The 17132-nt window shown below is 34.7% G+C and overlaps 1 protein-coding gene across 2 annotated transcripts in view; it reads right to left on the bottom strand.

The window, feature by feature from the left end:
- LOC111143206 (leucine rich repeat containing 7) overlaps nt 1-17132 on the bottom strand; it is a 336603-nt gene that overhangs the window by 106035 nt on the left and 213436 nt on the right. For both annotated transcript variants that reach the window (XM_022496767.1, XM_022496768.1), the window contains exons 10-11: nt 6096-6225; nt 4938-5053 (exon numbers count right to left, since the gene is read on the bottom strand). In XM_022496767.1, coding sequence (XP_022352475.1) covers nt 4938-5053; nt 6096-6225 — 246 coding nt within the window. The remainder of the gene's footprint in view (nt 1-4937; nt 5054-6095; nt 6226-17132) is intronic.

Below are 17132 nucleotides of genomic sequence, written 5' to 3'. Positions count from 1 at the left end.
TACAACCTTTTAAACGCTTCCTATCATATCTAGGATAAAATCCAAAATTGTTGACATGCCTTGTCAAACCTTGTAAGATCTGACCCCTCAGGCCTCTTCAGAAACTTCTGCGACTTTTCCTGACTTAGTCTTCCCAGTGCCACTGATGGGCATTCTATCAGCCCACTATGAAGATTAGCCGAACTTCTGTCTGTCTGGAATACTCTTTCTCCCCAAGTTCACTAAACTAAATCACACATATCCTTTAGCTCTCAGCTTAAATGTAATTTTCTCAAAGAGGCTTTTCCTGACTCTTCATTTAAATTACTTTCCCCAATGTAGTCTCAAAGCACCTTATATTTTCTTTAATGGAACATACCATAGTTTGTAATTATAAATTTATTTTTGTGGTTATCTTTTTTACTGGCTGATAGCCCCACAAAATTGTTGCCTCCATGATGGGAAGGGGTCATGCCTGTCACACTACTAAAGGTATCTACAGCTCCCAATGTTATCTTGACTCCCGAAATTGTGTCCTTTTGTTCTCTCACCCTTTGTGTATTGTGTAGTAAATATTCCAAGAGGAAATCTTAAAAAATGCATTTTGAGGTACCTGAAGTTTGGCATAAGCTTTGGTATTCAATTGAAATGATCTAGTTTTGGCTTCAGCCTTTGGAGGACCAAATTGGCGAATGCCTACTTTCACATACTATCTGATATCCCTGAAAGTGTGCATGATGAATGAATTGTGATTACACAGGTTACCATAATAGCTACTCAGCAAAGTGCTAATACAACCAAAGCATGCTGATGGACTTATTGTTAATTTCTGCATGTTCACTTTTGAATATAGATACACACTTTAGAGAGAACTTGGAATAAAAATTTTCTTAAATCTTTAATATGTTGGAACTCTTTCAGCCAACTGATGAGTACATATATTTTGATAACGGAAATGAAAAATGTTATAATAATTAATAGGATTAGGGAAGTAACTTGATATGTAAAAGCTGCTAAACATTTTTAAATAATTTAATAAATATGAAAAGATATTGACAGCCAATATGAATATCAACAGTGTGTATTAGCCAGAAAACTTTGGGAAAAACATAATAACCTCTCTGATCTCATAAATATTTATAAGAATATAAAGAGTAACTAAACTAACATATCATAATTATCTTTTTATAGAATAATTTGTTATATTAGTATTTGTAGCATGAAAGCAAATTACAAAAAAACCGTTTATAGTTTTTAGTTATTTAATTTCATTTAAGCCAGGAATTATGAAGTAAGGTCTTACAGGAAGAATTTTTCACATTGTATGGAGATGAATTATAGGCAGAATATAAATTCCACCACATCAAAATTACATGAGGGGGACCTCTACAGAATCATAAGCAATAACATGTAAGATAAATCATCATCAATTGAGTTATAAACATAGAGCATAAAGAAAAGATTAGAGAAGGATGAGTTATACTCATTTCATATTAGAGAAGGATGAGTTATACTCATTTCTCCTTGCACTTCCAGTAACCTGCATTGAACATAAGCCTCTGTTTAATATCACAAATGTGCAATAAATCGACCATAGGAACAATCTTGCAGTCGACAGTGCTAAGGCATAATTGTTCTTAAACTATACAAACTTTTAAAATCTATTCTATTCTAAGTATGAAATTGTGATAGTCAAGACATTTGGATAGCATTTCATATTTAATCTTTTATTTAGGCAGTTCTTTCTCTAATAGTAGTGTTCAATTTTGGCCTCAGCTTCGGCTAAATATTGATTTTTAACTCAAGGCTAAGATTCATGGATTAATTCATTAACTTAAAATATTAATTTGGCTCTACACTATGTTCCAGTCACTGTACTAGGAAAAAAAATTAGCTAATATAACTGGCCTGACAAAATATTTTAAGTTCCTGATATTGTGGGATTCTCAATGTCTTACTCATATCTTTTACCCTAGCATCTAGCAACATGTCTGTCCCATGGTAGTTACTGAAATATCTTTTATTTCTTGAATAAATAACTTCATTAGTAGCCCTTCTATTTTCTTACACCATACCCCAAAATGAACTCAAAATGGATCAAAGACTTAAATGTGAGGCCTGAAACCATAAACCTCCTAGAAGAAAACAGACAGTAATTTCCTTGACGTCAGCCGTAGAAACATTGTTCTAAATAGTTTCCTCAGGCAAGGGAAACAAAAACAAAATTAAACTATTGGGACTACACCAAAATAAAAAACTTTTGCACAGTGAAGGAAACCATCAACAAAACAAAAAAGCAACCTGCTGAATGGAAGAAAATATTTGTAAATGATATACCTGGTAAAGGGGTTAATATCCAAAATATATAAAGAATTTATACAACTCAACACCAAAAAACCAAATAGGCCAATTAAAAAATGGGCAGAGAACCTGAATAGTCATTTTTTTTTTAACAAAGAAGGCATACAAAATGCCAACAGACATATGAAAAGATGCTCAATATCATTCATCATCAGGGCTGCGCATCAAAACTACAATGAGATATTACCTTATACCTGTCAGAATGGCTAGAATCAAAAAGGCAAGAAATAACCAGTGTTGGTAAGGATGTAAAGAAAAAGCAACCCTGCTGCACTGTTGGTGGGAATGCAAACTGGTGCAGCTGCTGTGGAAAATGGTATGAGGTTTCCTTAAAAAATTAAAAATAGGGGTGCCTGGGTGGCTCAGTGGGTTAAAGCCTCTGCCTTCAGCTCAGGGCATGATCCCAGGGTCCTGGGATCAAGCCCCGGGCATTGGGCTCTCTGCTCAGAGCGGAGCCTGCTTCCTCCTCTCTCTGTCTGCCTCTCTGCCTACTTGTGATCTCTGTCAAATAAATAAATAAAATCTTTAAAAAAAATTAAAAATAGATATGCCATATGATCCAGTAATTCTACTACTGGGTATCTACTCAAAGAAAATTAAAACTCTAATTAAAAAGATATATGTACCTCTACGTTTATTGTAGCTTTATTTATAATACCAAGATATATGGAAACAACCCAAGGGTCTATCCATAGATTAATGGATAAATATGATTATAATAAAGAAAATGTGTACATATGCTGGAATATTACTCAGCTACAAAAAAAAATGAGCTCTTGATGTTTGCCAGGTCCCACAAGGATGGACCTAGAGCGTATAATGTTAAGTGAAATAAGTTAGACAAATAAAGATAAATACCATATCATTCCACACATGTGTGGAATTTTAGAAACAAAGCAAGCAAAGGAAAAAAGAAACATTAAAAAAAAAGACCTTTACATACAGAGACCAACCTTGTGGCTGCCAGAGGAGAGGCAGGTGAGGGGATGGGTGAAATACATAAAGGAGATTAAGAGTACACTTATAGTGATGAGCACCAAGTAGTGTATGGAATTATTAAATCAATATATTGTATACCTGATCTAATGTAACACTATATGTTAATTGTACTTGAGTAAAAGGAATAAAAAATAACTTCACTTGTAGTACTTCTAATTTTGGGTCATTTTAAATATTTGATAAGCATATTTTCTATATCATCATGCAGATTATTAACAAATAAAAGTTGAGTGGACTAAGAATTTAAGAGACTTCTGTAACTCATCATGAAAACCTCCCTCCAGGTTAACAGTAATGGAGCTCAGTCCTGTTGGTTATTGTAATGGAATCTACTGAGAATCCATCTCTTCTTATGACTTCTCCATGACCATATTTCCTAATTTTATTCACAAGAATATCAGTTAGCACATTTTAAAAATGTTTTGCTGAAAGTCAGCAACATTCAATGCATTTCCCTCATTTTCCCGTCTGGTAATCCAGTCAAAACAGGAGATAACTGTTGGTTTGATATGACTTACTCTTGTTTTACCAAGCTATGAAGCTTCCTTGTCATCTTGATTTTAAAAATGAAAACCCAAACCTTTCAATAAAATGTTTTATTCCCTCACATGGGAATATTATTGAATTACTAAGTGAATAGTCTTTGAAAATCACATTATTATTAATATTTGTCTTAAACAAACAAATGAGAACTCATGCACTTATCTTGAAACTTATAGATTTGAATATTCTTAATGATTCCATAAAAGTTATCTTTGACTGTTTTATTGCAGGCTCTCAGTTTCTCGTTCTATCATTTGTCTGACTGAAACTTACTGAAAACCGAGTTCATACATTCTATTCTGTAGAATCACTTTGTCTACTTAGCAGTTATCTTCAATCAATATTAACTTTTTTTCCTTCCCTATTTGAGAACAATTGTGGAAACAAAGATGAATTCAGTTTTGCTCTTTCTTTTATGCCTCTCCACCACTATAACACCTTTGTCACAAGAAGGGCACCTATCTTTTGGGGATTTTTTTTTGCCCTACTCTGAACATAACTAAATAACCATTTGGTTGACCTTAAAATTATGTACAAATTTTATGACTTTTGAGTATTACCTAATTGGCAATATTCTTACTGGCATTCTGGTGGTGCTGACAATATACTCATTGCCCCGTTAATTTACTGGAGACATAAATGTGTACATGAAAACACACACACACACACACACACACACACACATATGCGCATACATGCATTCATACCTACATACATGATTTTAATTAATATGATTTATAGCTTTTTATTACAACTTTTTCAGGTCTTCATAATATGCTTTCTTCATATAGGAGGGTTTTGGTATATAAATTTGGTGTATAGGTTTTATATAATTTAAACATACAACATAATACATGATCTGAATTTACTCAAAAAATAAAATTTAGAAATATCAGTTTGTAAATAATTTGGTTTCTGCCATTTTCTGAATAAAACATTGATTTGCATCCTATATACTTCGTAAGACACAGAAAATGTTTCTAAAATCATTAATAATGAACAATGATTTACTTTCAGTAAATAACTAATGTCATTTTGAAATGTTGCAGAAATACCTGTTGTCACTCAAATTTAAGACTCTTAGCTTCTGCATCTGTCCAATCTCTTCAGGAAGAAATTCCAGTTTATTGGAACGTAGAGACATAACTGTTACATTCTTACAGCTTCCAATCTGTGGGTAACAAAAGAAAGTAAATAAGGAAATACACAGTAAACTATTTTTGTATCAATTTTTAATATTAAAATAATTTACAGATTTCCTTATTACTTTTAAGACTCTTTTAATATGTCTACTGCTTTATATTTTATAATCAATCTTTAAAATATATGTATATGTTATATATATCCCTTTAGATGTTAAGACACTATGTATCTCATCTTCTTTTGCATATTAGGAAGGAAGAATGTTCTTTATAATTTTATTGTTAGAATGCTCATTAGCTTCATTGTTTTCATTAATAACATTATTTTTACAGTACAACCAAGTGAATATGAATATATCTATGTTTCTAATAGATCACTCATTCACAAAAGATGAAATATTGTTGACATTTCCATGGCCAAGTTAGTTTTATTTTGTGTTACAATGATACATTGTAATGTATGTCATGTCATGGTTATTTATAACTTTTTGCTCTAAAATAATGACATATTGACTACTGTTCCTTCTTTATGGAAGTGGTTAGTAGAAAATATTAAATTGAAAATATACTTTGCATTTTTTCTTGATATTAATAAATAAAAATCCCACTTAGAAATAAAAACTAACAGAATCTTTTGGTGAATTCTAAAATAAAAATAATATTATCATGCCACATGATAGTTTAAAAAAGTTATTTACATTAAAAGTAAAGTTTTACATTAAAAGTCTTTCACTTCAGAAATGGAAATGTAATTATCTCAGAATGTCTTATTACTGTTCTTAAAAGTGAAACATTTAAATTAAATTATTTAAAATTGTATTCCTTAGCATTGATTAACTTACAATATTTTATTACTTTTCTTTGCTAGTAATGTTTAAGTCAAATGGGTTTTCTGGGTCAAATATAAGAACTTAGCACTTATCATTTAAAAAAACAATTAACACATACATATGTAGATAATTCCTATACACATTGACAGCTCAACTCATGAATCTACATTGCACTTATTAAGTCTTAATCCCAAAACATATTCATTAAAAGTTAATTAACAGAAACAAGTTTATTCCTCACTTCTCGGGGTAATTCTGGAAGGAAATTCTCATCGACTGCTAACGTTCGAAGACTATGAAGGTAGCCAATAGTAGAAGGTAAAGACTCCAGTTCATTACAGCTACAGTCAAATTCTTCCAACAAAGATAAACTGAAAAGTTAAATACATTAGTTAGATATATTAAAAGGTGAAATGGTGAAAGAGCTTTGAAAAGACACATATCCAAGTTCACTGAACAAAAAAACCTTATTCATTTAGTGACAATAGTATTATATAAATTATTTTATCCGTTTAGCCAAGTGGTTCAATACCATTTAATGAGTGGTTCAATTTAGTAGAATAAATTTGGCTTATTTTTTCCCTTTCTAAATTCCCCTGCCATTTAACTGAGCCACTGAAAATGATTCAAGGTTTTGTTTGTTTGTGTTAATACAACGGAAGTGTCAGTTATAGCCTAATGTTCATAATGCGTGTCCTTGGAATGGATGCATATAACTGGAATAGCAGAAGTTTGTAGAGATCAGGTCCACAAAAGGGAGGATAAAGGGGGCAAAATATTAACAACAAATCATTGGTTAAATTTTAGGTATTTTACTAAGCATTTTAAAGATAAAAATAATATTTATCTTATAACAACTCTATGACATAGTCGCTCTTTTTAAAAAATTATTTATTTATTTATTTATTTATTTATTTATTTATTTGAGAGAATGAGAGAGAGAACATGAGAGAAGTCAGCGGGAGAAGTAGACTCCCTGCCGAGCAGGAAGCTCGATATGGGACTCCATCCTGGGACTTCAGGATCATGACCTGAGCTGAAGTCAGTTGCTTAACCAACTGAGCCACCCAGGCACTCAAGATAGTCACTATTTTTAAACCCATTTTTGCAGATAAGGAAATTGAAGCCTACTGAGGCTAAATAACTTGCCCAAAGGCACACAAAGTAGGAAAGCTCGGACCCAAAATGCACACAGTGTGCCTCCACTGTATTTTCTTGCCTCTTAGCCAGTGCGTCTGTAGCAGAGGCTATGGATAGGGCTCATTTCAGCCAGCAGATATGTTTAGTTTGATTTACATAGAGGAGCAGATGGAGAGAATCTCAAGCAGACTCTCCACTGAGTGCAGAGCCCGATGCGGTGCACAATATTATGATCCCGAGATCATGACCTGAGCAGAAACCAAGGGTCAGATGCTTAACCATCTAAACCACCCAGGCATCCCTACATAATATTTTAAAAAGTGGTAAACTCTACATAATGACCCAGATGTTTGGTGCCTCTTGAAAGAGGGAAATCTGGTATTACCAGTCTGGTATTCTTCCATGACAAGCAACAGAAACAGAGTAATGGCTGCTGCCTTCACATCAACACAGTTCTTTAGCTGGTCACAATCCCTACTACTCCACATATGGCCAATTTTAACCCACATCTACAAACAGAAATTTTATAAATGCACATTCATGTTATCACCAAGAAACAAGACATTTCAATATCTGGTTTGAGATAGCTGGGAAAGAAAGACGGCCCGTCACTGAGGGAGCACTATCTGTAGTTAAGTTGTCATTTATATTGTTGTTAATATTATCACACTGTTATTACCATTCATATTATCATTATTACTGTAACAGGAAGTGTGAGGATCTCGCTGTTGTAAAGGGAAGAATGAATTAGAGTTCGTAAGAGTTAGAGCTGTAGAATCAGCTTCCTTTTTTTACATCTTGGAACTAGCTGGCTGGAATGCAATTTATTCCATCATTTAATTAATGAGTAAACATAGAAATTAAGCATATGGGTTTTAAGTCAGTCGGAACGGATTTGTGCCCCAGCTCAGTCACTTACTAAGTGGGTTATCTTGGGTATCAAACAATAAAACAATGACCACAGCTCAAAAACTGAAGCTGATTTTTATTTACCTGCCAGGCAAAGGAACATACTGGGGAAGAAATTCACTGAGTAGTGCTCTGATGGGGAAAAGTCAGTGCCAAAAGGAGGGTAATCACAGTGGAATACGCCCATTAAAGATTAAACATTTGCATTATGGATTGGGTGAATGAGTTCACAAGTCTGTGTACAGTTAAGTAAATCAAGTCCTATGAACCACGGGTCAGGAAGGAATAATTTGGTATGTCAAGTCTGACCCTGACTAAGGTAACTCGTGGTTCCTGGTTTTTACCATCTTCAGCTGGTTAGAACCAGTTGCAGTGAAACATGGCATTCAGCTTTGAATAGTATCTCATAAGCAAATACTGCTTTAGTGAACAATTGTCCTTTTACATAGACAAGGCATGTAGCTTTTTCTCTGAGTCTTAGTTTCTTCACATTTGCAAAGATGATACTAATAATTCCTGCCTCATGTAGTTGCTCTGAGTATTTTATGAAATACTGTTTAAGAATTTAGTACAAGACCCGTCATAAAATACATGCTCAGGAAATATTTTCTCTTTGTATTAGTGAACCCTGATAAATTCATTTCTAAATCCTTTGAGGCCCCCATACGCAGGGATGAGTATATTGCTGGGTGCCAGGTATGTATGGCTGTGTGTGTGTGTGTGTGTGTGTGTGGGCAGAAATCAATGTATGTGCGAAACCCAGTAATAGTTTATTTCTTAGAAAAAAAGTCTAGCCCAATGCTTCACATACATAATGCACCTAATACATTTGGTAGGATTGAATAAACCATTTGTTGGTGGTTTAAGATTATGTACTCAGCAAATGGTCATAAAACTACTGGAGACGTTTAAAAAGAAAAATTTCAAATGCATGTTCAGAGGTAGAAGTCAAAGACTTAGTTCAAAAATGTAAGGAAGTTTTCTCATTTTTCCTTTCTTTTATAAAAACATTTTTAAAAATAAAAACATGTTTTGAGGTTAGTTTTGAGTCCCAGTTAAGCAGCCCTTACTTTGCATAGTTCTGATGTGAACGCATTTCAGTCATCACGGTTTCATTAGATAACATTATTCCCCCATTACCAAAGCTCAAACTTCAGTATATTAACTGTGAGTAACTGCATAAAACATAAACTTTGCTCTTAATTCTTGGGCCCACAAATCACTATGTAAATAACGGATGCACATCATGTGATTCATCACATTCCCTCTTTCTAAGGCTGTCAGTGATTCGTCCCTAAACATCTGTCATTGGGTTCACACCACAAATAGTACATCATGTGGTTGTTTTGCCTTCTTGTCAACCAGTAGAGAGATACTATAGGTGCACTAATTTAATATTTATAGCACTATTACTGTTGGAAAATGCTCTTGGTCTCCCTAATTCTCTTGGTGATTTAAACGAAAATGTGAAAACTTAAATAACTTCATTAACCCTGCCAATGGACCAAGGAGTTATTTCAACTCTGAAGGCCTGTTAGCTTACACAGACTTTGGAATAGGCTATCAGTGCTACAGCTGGAGATCATATAATTTCTTTAGCTGAGTTGTGGAAAAAATATGACGTAAAGTGTACAAATAAAAATATGCAAGCATCATGGCAGGAAGTCCTGGCAAGTACTATGTATGCATTACAGCAGAAACTTTCACCACACCATGCAGACAGCATTGTAGGACCTGCACAAACATAACTGGAGTTACAGAAGAGGCAGCTGACTGTGGGGATGCTGCCTGCCACTCTTCAAAGGACCGTACACGTGCTGCTGGAGGAACTTAACAGCAAGCTTGTTGACGTAAATGAGGAAAGTGGTTGTAATGAAAAGGACGAAGATGTCTTAAAGGAAGTGACGCTGGTAATAAACTTCACATTAAAGGAACTCTCAGGGATGTTTCATGACATGGAAAGCACAAAGGATAGAAGTCTGGATGCTTCTTTAAGCTTAAAAAGACAATTCACCAATGTACAGGAACGATGTTCACTCTGAAATGTGATTTACATGATGAAAAGAAGGCAAGTATGTTCAAAATAATCTTGATAACTTTTTTTTTTTACAAAAAGCCCACTTTAATTCTTGATGTTCATACTGTCTACAAAGACAGCGAACTAGACGAATATTAGTTTTACTATTTTTCCAATTCCTTATACACTTATAACCAACCCTAATAGTGTTTAATGTTTTAAAAAAGGTTTTAAAGACCTTCAGACAGAACTATCATAGTTTTGCCTCTTTGATTTTTTTTTTTAAAAGACGGTATTTATTTATTTATTTATTTATTTGACAGAGAGAGAGAGAGAGAGAGAGCACAAGCAGGGGGAGTGGAAGAGGGAAGGGGAGAGGGAGAGGGGGGATGCAGGCTCCCCGCTGAGCAGAGAGTTGACCCATGGGAACTCTATGGAAGACGCTTAACTGACTGAGCCACCCAAGCGCTCCTCCCTCATTGATTATTAAGACTGTTGCTTGGTTTTAGCTTGAATGGTTGTTTTCACAGTCCTTCACCTCTGTGCAAAGTGAGAATTTCCTGCATTGAAAAGACAACGTTTTGACTGCACTATGGGCTGTCCTCAAAGAATTTTACATCTGAAAGAATTGTACATCTTCGGGTTATAGAGAAAGGTATTAGATGCAAAATACACATTCTTTTTTTTTTTTTTAAAGATTTTATTTATTTATTTGACAGACAGAGATCACAAGTAGGCAGAGAGGCAGGCAGAGAGAGAGGAGAGAGGAGGAAGCAGGCTCCCTGCTGAGCAGAAAGCCTGATGCGGGGCTCGATCCCAGGACTCTGGGATCATGACCTGAGCTGAAGGCAGAAGCTTTAATCCACTGAGCCACCCAGGCGCCCCCAAAATACACATTCTTCAATGATATCAGAAATTCAAAAGATTTAAACTCATAACATTCCAGCTGACTTTGTTAATGGCAATCTTGTTAGGAATCACTTAAAGTATTTTAATACGGGATCCTTGGCAAAAACAGTTACATCACATTACTCAGATTATCACTGGCTTTCAAAAGATAGAGCAAAACAAGTGAAGTTAGTCACCACAGAAAGACAAGTACTGTATGATCTCACTTATATGTGGAACCTAAAACAAAACGAAACTGAGCTCATAGATACAGAGAACAGATTGGTGCTTGCCAGAAGTGGGGATAGGGAATGGGAGAAATGGGTGAAATGTGGTCAGAAGGTGCAGACTTCCATTTATAAAAAAAGTAAGTCATGTGGATATAACGTCCAGCATGGTGGCCATAGTTTGCAATACTGTATGTATTGCATATTTTAAAGTTGTTAAGAGAATGGGTCTTAGACATTCTCATTACAAGCAAAAAAATCAAACCTATGTATGGTGATGAATGCTACCAGACTTATTGTAGTCATCATGTCACAATATACACAAATATTGAATCATTATGCTGTATACCTGAAACTAATATGTTATGTCAGTGATATCTTAATAAAAATACATTCATTTACTTTTTGCAAAAATAAGATAGGCCTAAAGGTCCTCCTGTTTTTTTTTAAGAATTGTTCTCAGAAGTCTCTAATTGTACACATTAAAAGGAAAAACACACTGCAAAGAAAGTGTAAAATACTTTAAAACAGCACTTCCCAAACTTCAGAATGCCTATGAATCAGCAAGAGAACTTACTAAAATTCAAATTCAGAGTCAGCCGTTGTGGTGGGCCTAGATCCTGCATTTATAACAAGTTCATAGGTGATTAAATTCTGCTGGTCCTAGCAACACACACTGAGTTAGCTGTAAGGCTTTAAATAAAGTCCCTGAAAATATTTCAAGAGTAGCATTTAAACACACAGACATACACACAAAATAGACATGCTCATAAAATCTAAAATCTATATAAATATTATAAGAATTGTGCGCAGTAAAGCTTTGCCTTAGTTCACACATAAGTACAACTACTAAAGTAGGCTACTGAAGGTAGTAATGCTTGAAATTAAACAAAAATAATAGTATTGACTTAATTTTCTAAAAATACTCTCTACATTTTTCTCTAGTTTAGTCTTCATGAATTAGTTTTGGCTGGGAAGATATTATTATATCATTAACCCTCAATTACCTAGCTAGTAAGTAAGAAAGGTTGTGAATATATTACATGGATAATCTGTAATTTCAGTTTAACATCATTCATGACTATGAAAACCATTAGATACTATTAAATGTTCTATTAACATAGATGCTAATAAACGTAAAAACAAATGGATTTGGGCTTCACTTTCTTTTTTAGTTTTAAGTCAATAGAAATAATGTAATTCAGTGGAAAATATTCAGACAGGCTTGGGTTCCAATTCTAGTGTGACCACTTAATAGCTGAGCAAATTTTGTTTATGATTAATTCTTGTTTTCCCATCTGTAAGATTGGTTGATAATGTCTAATACTGATAGTTTCAAAGAAGATTAAATGTATGCTAAGCCTATGGTATATATATATGACAATTCAATAAAATGACCTGTTCTAAGGTGGAGGTACCCTGAAAAAAAATCTTTTTTTTTTTTAAGATTTTATTTATTTATTTGAAAGAGATCACAAGTAGAGAGGCAGGCAGAGAAGAGCGGGAAGCAGGCTCCCCACTAGGCAGAGAGTCTGATGTGGGGCTCCATCCCAGGACTCTGGGATCATGACCTGAGCTGAAGGCAGAGGCTTAACCCACTGAGCCACCCAGGTGCCCCTGAAAAAAAATCTTGATTGATATTTCTGAAATATGTGAAAGTTATCCTGTGATATTCCCTTTTTTTTTTTTAAAGATTTTATTTATTTATTTGACAGAGAGAGATAACAAAAGTAGGCAGAGAGAGAGAGAGAGAGAGAGAGAGAGAGGAGGAAGCAGGCTCCCCGCCGAGCAGAGAGCCCAATGCGGGACTTGATCCCAACACCCTGGGATCATGACCTGAGGCAAAGGCAGAGGCTTAACCCACTGAGCCACCCAGGCACCCCGATATTCCCTCTTTAAAATGCATTGTTTCATATAAATAAAACCTTCTAGTAGGTAAAATGTAAAACTACCTGCAATTGATTAGTAAGGCATTGGAGATGCCTTAATTTAAGATGATGTGTAGAATTTAATTGTATTTGCAAAGATTTAGTAGAAAGGGATATATAGGAATAACTTGGAGATACTATGGGTTTGGTTCCAGACTACCAAAATAAAATTTATGTCACAATAAGGTGAGTAAATTGAAGATTTTGTTTTTTACATAATATTTTGGTACATGTAAGTTATGTTTATACTAAATTACAGTGTACTGTTAGGTGTACAATAGCACTATGTCAAAAAAATGTACATACCCTATTTATTTATTTATTTATTTATTTTTGGCTATAAAATACTAACCATCATCCGAGCTTTCAGTGAGTCATAATCCTTTTGCTGAGGGTCTTGCTTTGATGTTGATGGCAGCCGATGTTGAACAGGGTGTGGTTGCTGAAAGTTTTGTAAAATTTCTTAAAATAAGACTACAGTGAAGTGCGCCATATCAGTTTACTCTCCCTTTCATGAACCATTTTTCCGTAACATATGATGCTGTTTGATAGCAAAACTTCTTTCAAAATTGGGGTCAGTCCTCTCAAACCTTGCTGCTGCTGTATCAAATAAGTTTATGTAATACCCTTTGATGTCTTTTCAACAATCTTCACAGCATCTTCACCAGGAGTAGATTCCATCTCAAAAAACCAACCTCTTTCCTCATCCATAAAAAGCAACCCCTCATTCACTGAATGTTTTATCATGAGAATGCAACAATTCAGTCATATCTTCAGGCTCCACTTCTAATTCTCTTGTGACCTCTACTACATTTGCAGTTACTTCTCCACTGAAGTCTTGAACTCCTCAAAGTCATTCATGAGAGTTGCAATCAACTTCTTCCAAACTCCTGTTAATCTTAGTATTTTGACCTCTTCCCATGAATAACAAATGTTCTTAATGACATCTAGACTGATGAATCCTTTCCAGGAGGCTTTCAATTTACTTTTTGCAGATCTATCGAGGCATAACTATCTATAGCAACTGTAACCTTATAAATTGTATTTCTTAAATAATAAGACTTAAAAGTGAAAAGGACTCTTGGATCCATGGGCTGCTGAATGGATGTTGTGTTAACAGGCATGAAATCATCCATCTATTGTACATCTCCATCAGGGCTCTTGGGTGAAAAGGTGCATTATCAATGAATGAGCAGTAATATTTTGAAAAGAATCTTTCTTTCTAAGCAATAGGTCTCAACAGTGCTCTTAAAAGATTCAGTCAATCATTTTGTGAATTGATGTGCTCTCAGCCATGTTTTGTTGTTCCATTTATAAGCACAAGCAGAGGAGATTTTAGCAAAACTCTTAAGGGTCCTAAGATTTTTGGAATGATAAATGAGCATTCGCTTCAACTTAAAATCACCAGCTGGGGGTGCCTGGGTGGTTCACTCAGTAAGCATCTAACTCTTCAGTTTGGATCAGGTCATGATCTTATTGTTGTGGGATTGAGCCTTGCCTCAGTCTCCACACTGAGGGGGAGTCTGCTTCTCTCTCTCTTCTCTGTCTCTCCCCTCACCCTGTGTGCATGTATGTGCCTGTGCTCATATGCTTGTGTTCTCTCTCTCAAGTACATTAATAAATCTTTAAAAAAATAAATAAAATCACAAGCTGAGTAGCCCCTAACAAGAAAGTCAGCCCGTCTTTTGAAACTTTGAAGCCACACATTAACTTCTCTCTAGCTGTGAAAGTCCTAGGTGACATCTTCATCCAATAGAAGGCTGTTTCATCATTTTCACTGAAAATATGTTGTTTAGTGTAGCTGCCTTTATTAATTGTTATAGTTAGATCTTCTGGATAACTTATTGTAGCTTCTACATCAGCACTTGCTGCTTTACCTTGCATGTTTATGCTATGGAAACAGCTTCTTTCCTTAAACCTCATGTAATGACCCCGCTAGCTTCCAAGTCTTCTTCTGCACCTTCCTCACCTCTCTCAGTTTTCAAAGAATTGAAGAGATTCTTGCTCTGGATTGGCATTGTTGGGGCAGGGAATGTTGGGGTTGGTTTGATCTTCTAACCACGCTATGAAAACTTTCTACATATCAGCTATAAGACCGTTTTGTCTTCGTATCATTCATGTGTTCACTGGAGTAACAGTTGTAATTCCCTTGAAGAACTTTTCTTTTGCATTCACAACTTGACTATTCAGCACAAGATGCCTAGCTTTTGGCCTGTCTTGGATTTTGACTTGACTTCTTTGCTAAGCTAAATCATTTCTAGCTTTTGATTTGAAGTGTGAAATGTGCAACATTTTCTTTCACTCGAATACTTAGAGACTGATGAAGGGTTAGTATTTGGCCTAACTTCAATATTGTTGTGTCTCAGCAAATAGAGAAAGCCGAGGAAAGGGAGGAATATGGGCAAACAACTGGTTGGTAGAGGAGTGGGAACAAATGACATTTACAGATAAATTTGCTGTCTTGCATAGAGGCAGTTCATGGTGCTCCTAAACAGTTACGGTCATAACATCAAAGATCGCTGATCACAGATCACCATAACAAATACACTAATGATGAAAAAAATTTGAATTATTGTGAGAATTACCAAAATGAGACATAGAGTCACAAAGTGAGAAAATGTTGTTGGAAAAATGGCACTGATAATGCTGCTCAGTACAAGGTTACCACAAACCTCCAATTTGTAGAAAAACTCAGTATCTGTGAGGTACAATAAAATGAGGTATGTCTATAATAACTAAAGAAAGAGATATAAAATTTGTTTGGAAAAGGCAAGTTGCTCAAATAGCTACTGCCTGAAAGCATCAGGATACCCCAGGAGTTAAGAAACCAAACAGCAGCCAGTCAGCTGGGATTAGAGTTTGGACTCGAACAATTACTAGTGGCAATATCCTTGTCAAGTTACTTAATTACTCTGTACCTTAGTTTCATCACTAGGCACAAGAGGGTGATAACGGTAGTTAACCATGTGTTACGAGGACTAAATACAGGTAAAACACTTCGAATGGGCCCATAATGAATGCTGAGTAACTTTGCAATTATCCTTATTTTCAGAGATTGTAAAATCAATTTCATTTAATGTAAGCCAAGAATCAAGTTTTAGACTCTACCTTTAATTTTGTCATTAATATTAGGTAAGTTGCTTGTGCTGCTTCTAAACAATGCAAGAAATTAACAAAATTGAAACAAATTCTTTTCTGTAATGTTTACTCAATGAAACCACTCAGTTTTTGTTCTAAATCCTACAGTCTAAGATGAATTCAGTCGAATCATGGTGGAAATTTGTTGGGAATAGTCAATCATTTAGAGGTTTTACCCATGAAACAACCATGTTGACTGATTTTGAACAGAGTTACCATCATTGTCAAGACAATATACTTTTCCTTTGACCTATTTTCCCATTCTTTCAAAGTAATTACTGATCTTCCCCTTCCTTTGGACGCTTTAGGAAGTTAATTAGGTTGATTGAAAAGAATATCTGTAATTTTTTTTATTATAGGAGAAAAATATTACCTAAATGTAAAATTCTATTCAGTATTTTTTTAAAGTGAACATTTCTAAAATCTATGAGTAGAAAAAGCTTTGTTCATTGCAAAAGACCGCTAAAAATGATTCTATATGCCTCAAGATAGGATACTGATTTTTTTAACCAACCAAAATATAGAGACATTTATGTTGCATGTATAATTTGGCCACAACACACAAATGGTCACAGTCCTAAAATACCGAGGCAGGGAGTGTAGGAGAAAATAGGCAATAAAAGACAATGGCTTTTAAATGGAAATCATTGCTGGTTTTGTACCTTAACTGAAATCTTATACAATCCGTGAAGTTCCATTTGATCATTTCTCTGTACCTTTCTCAATAACTTTACTTTTTCTATAAGGATAATTCTGTCACTTTGGGAAATACATGACAATCTTTTTCTTTTGTGTTTTAAATTCCTCTCTCTAGATCCTTAGACTTTACAACCAAATACTATGATTCTAAAGACTTATTTTTGAGGACTCTGCCAAAAAACTCAGAAACAGTTTCAAACAGTGCTTTTCTTGAGAGTATAATTTTATAAGTTTAAATTATGTATATCATGGACTAAATCTTTGTGTCCTACCTCCCAATTCGTATGTTAAAGCCTTAACCTCCAGTGTGATAGTATTTGGACAGGTAGGGG

Source organism: Enhydra lutris, unplaced genomic scaffold (genome assembly GCF_002288905.1).
Source record: "Enhydra lutris kenyoni isolate GAN:26980312 unplaced genomic scaffold, ASM228890v2 scaffoldscaffold9, whole genome shotgun sequence".
NCBI lineage: Eukaryota > Metazoa > Chordata > Mammalia > Carnivora > Mustelidae > Enhydra > Enhydra lutris.
Note: the sequence above shows the minus strand (reverse complement) of the source record. Positions and strands in the feature narration are given on the sequence as shown.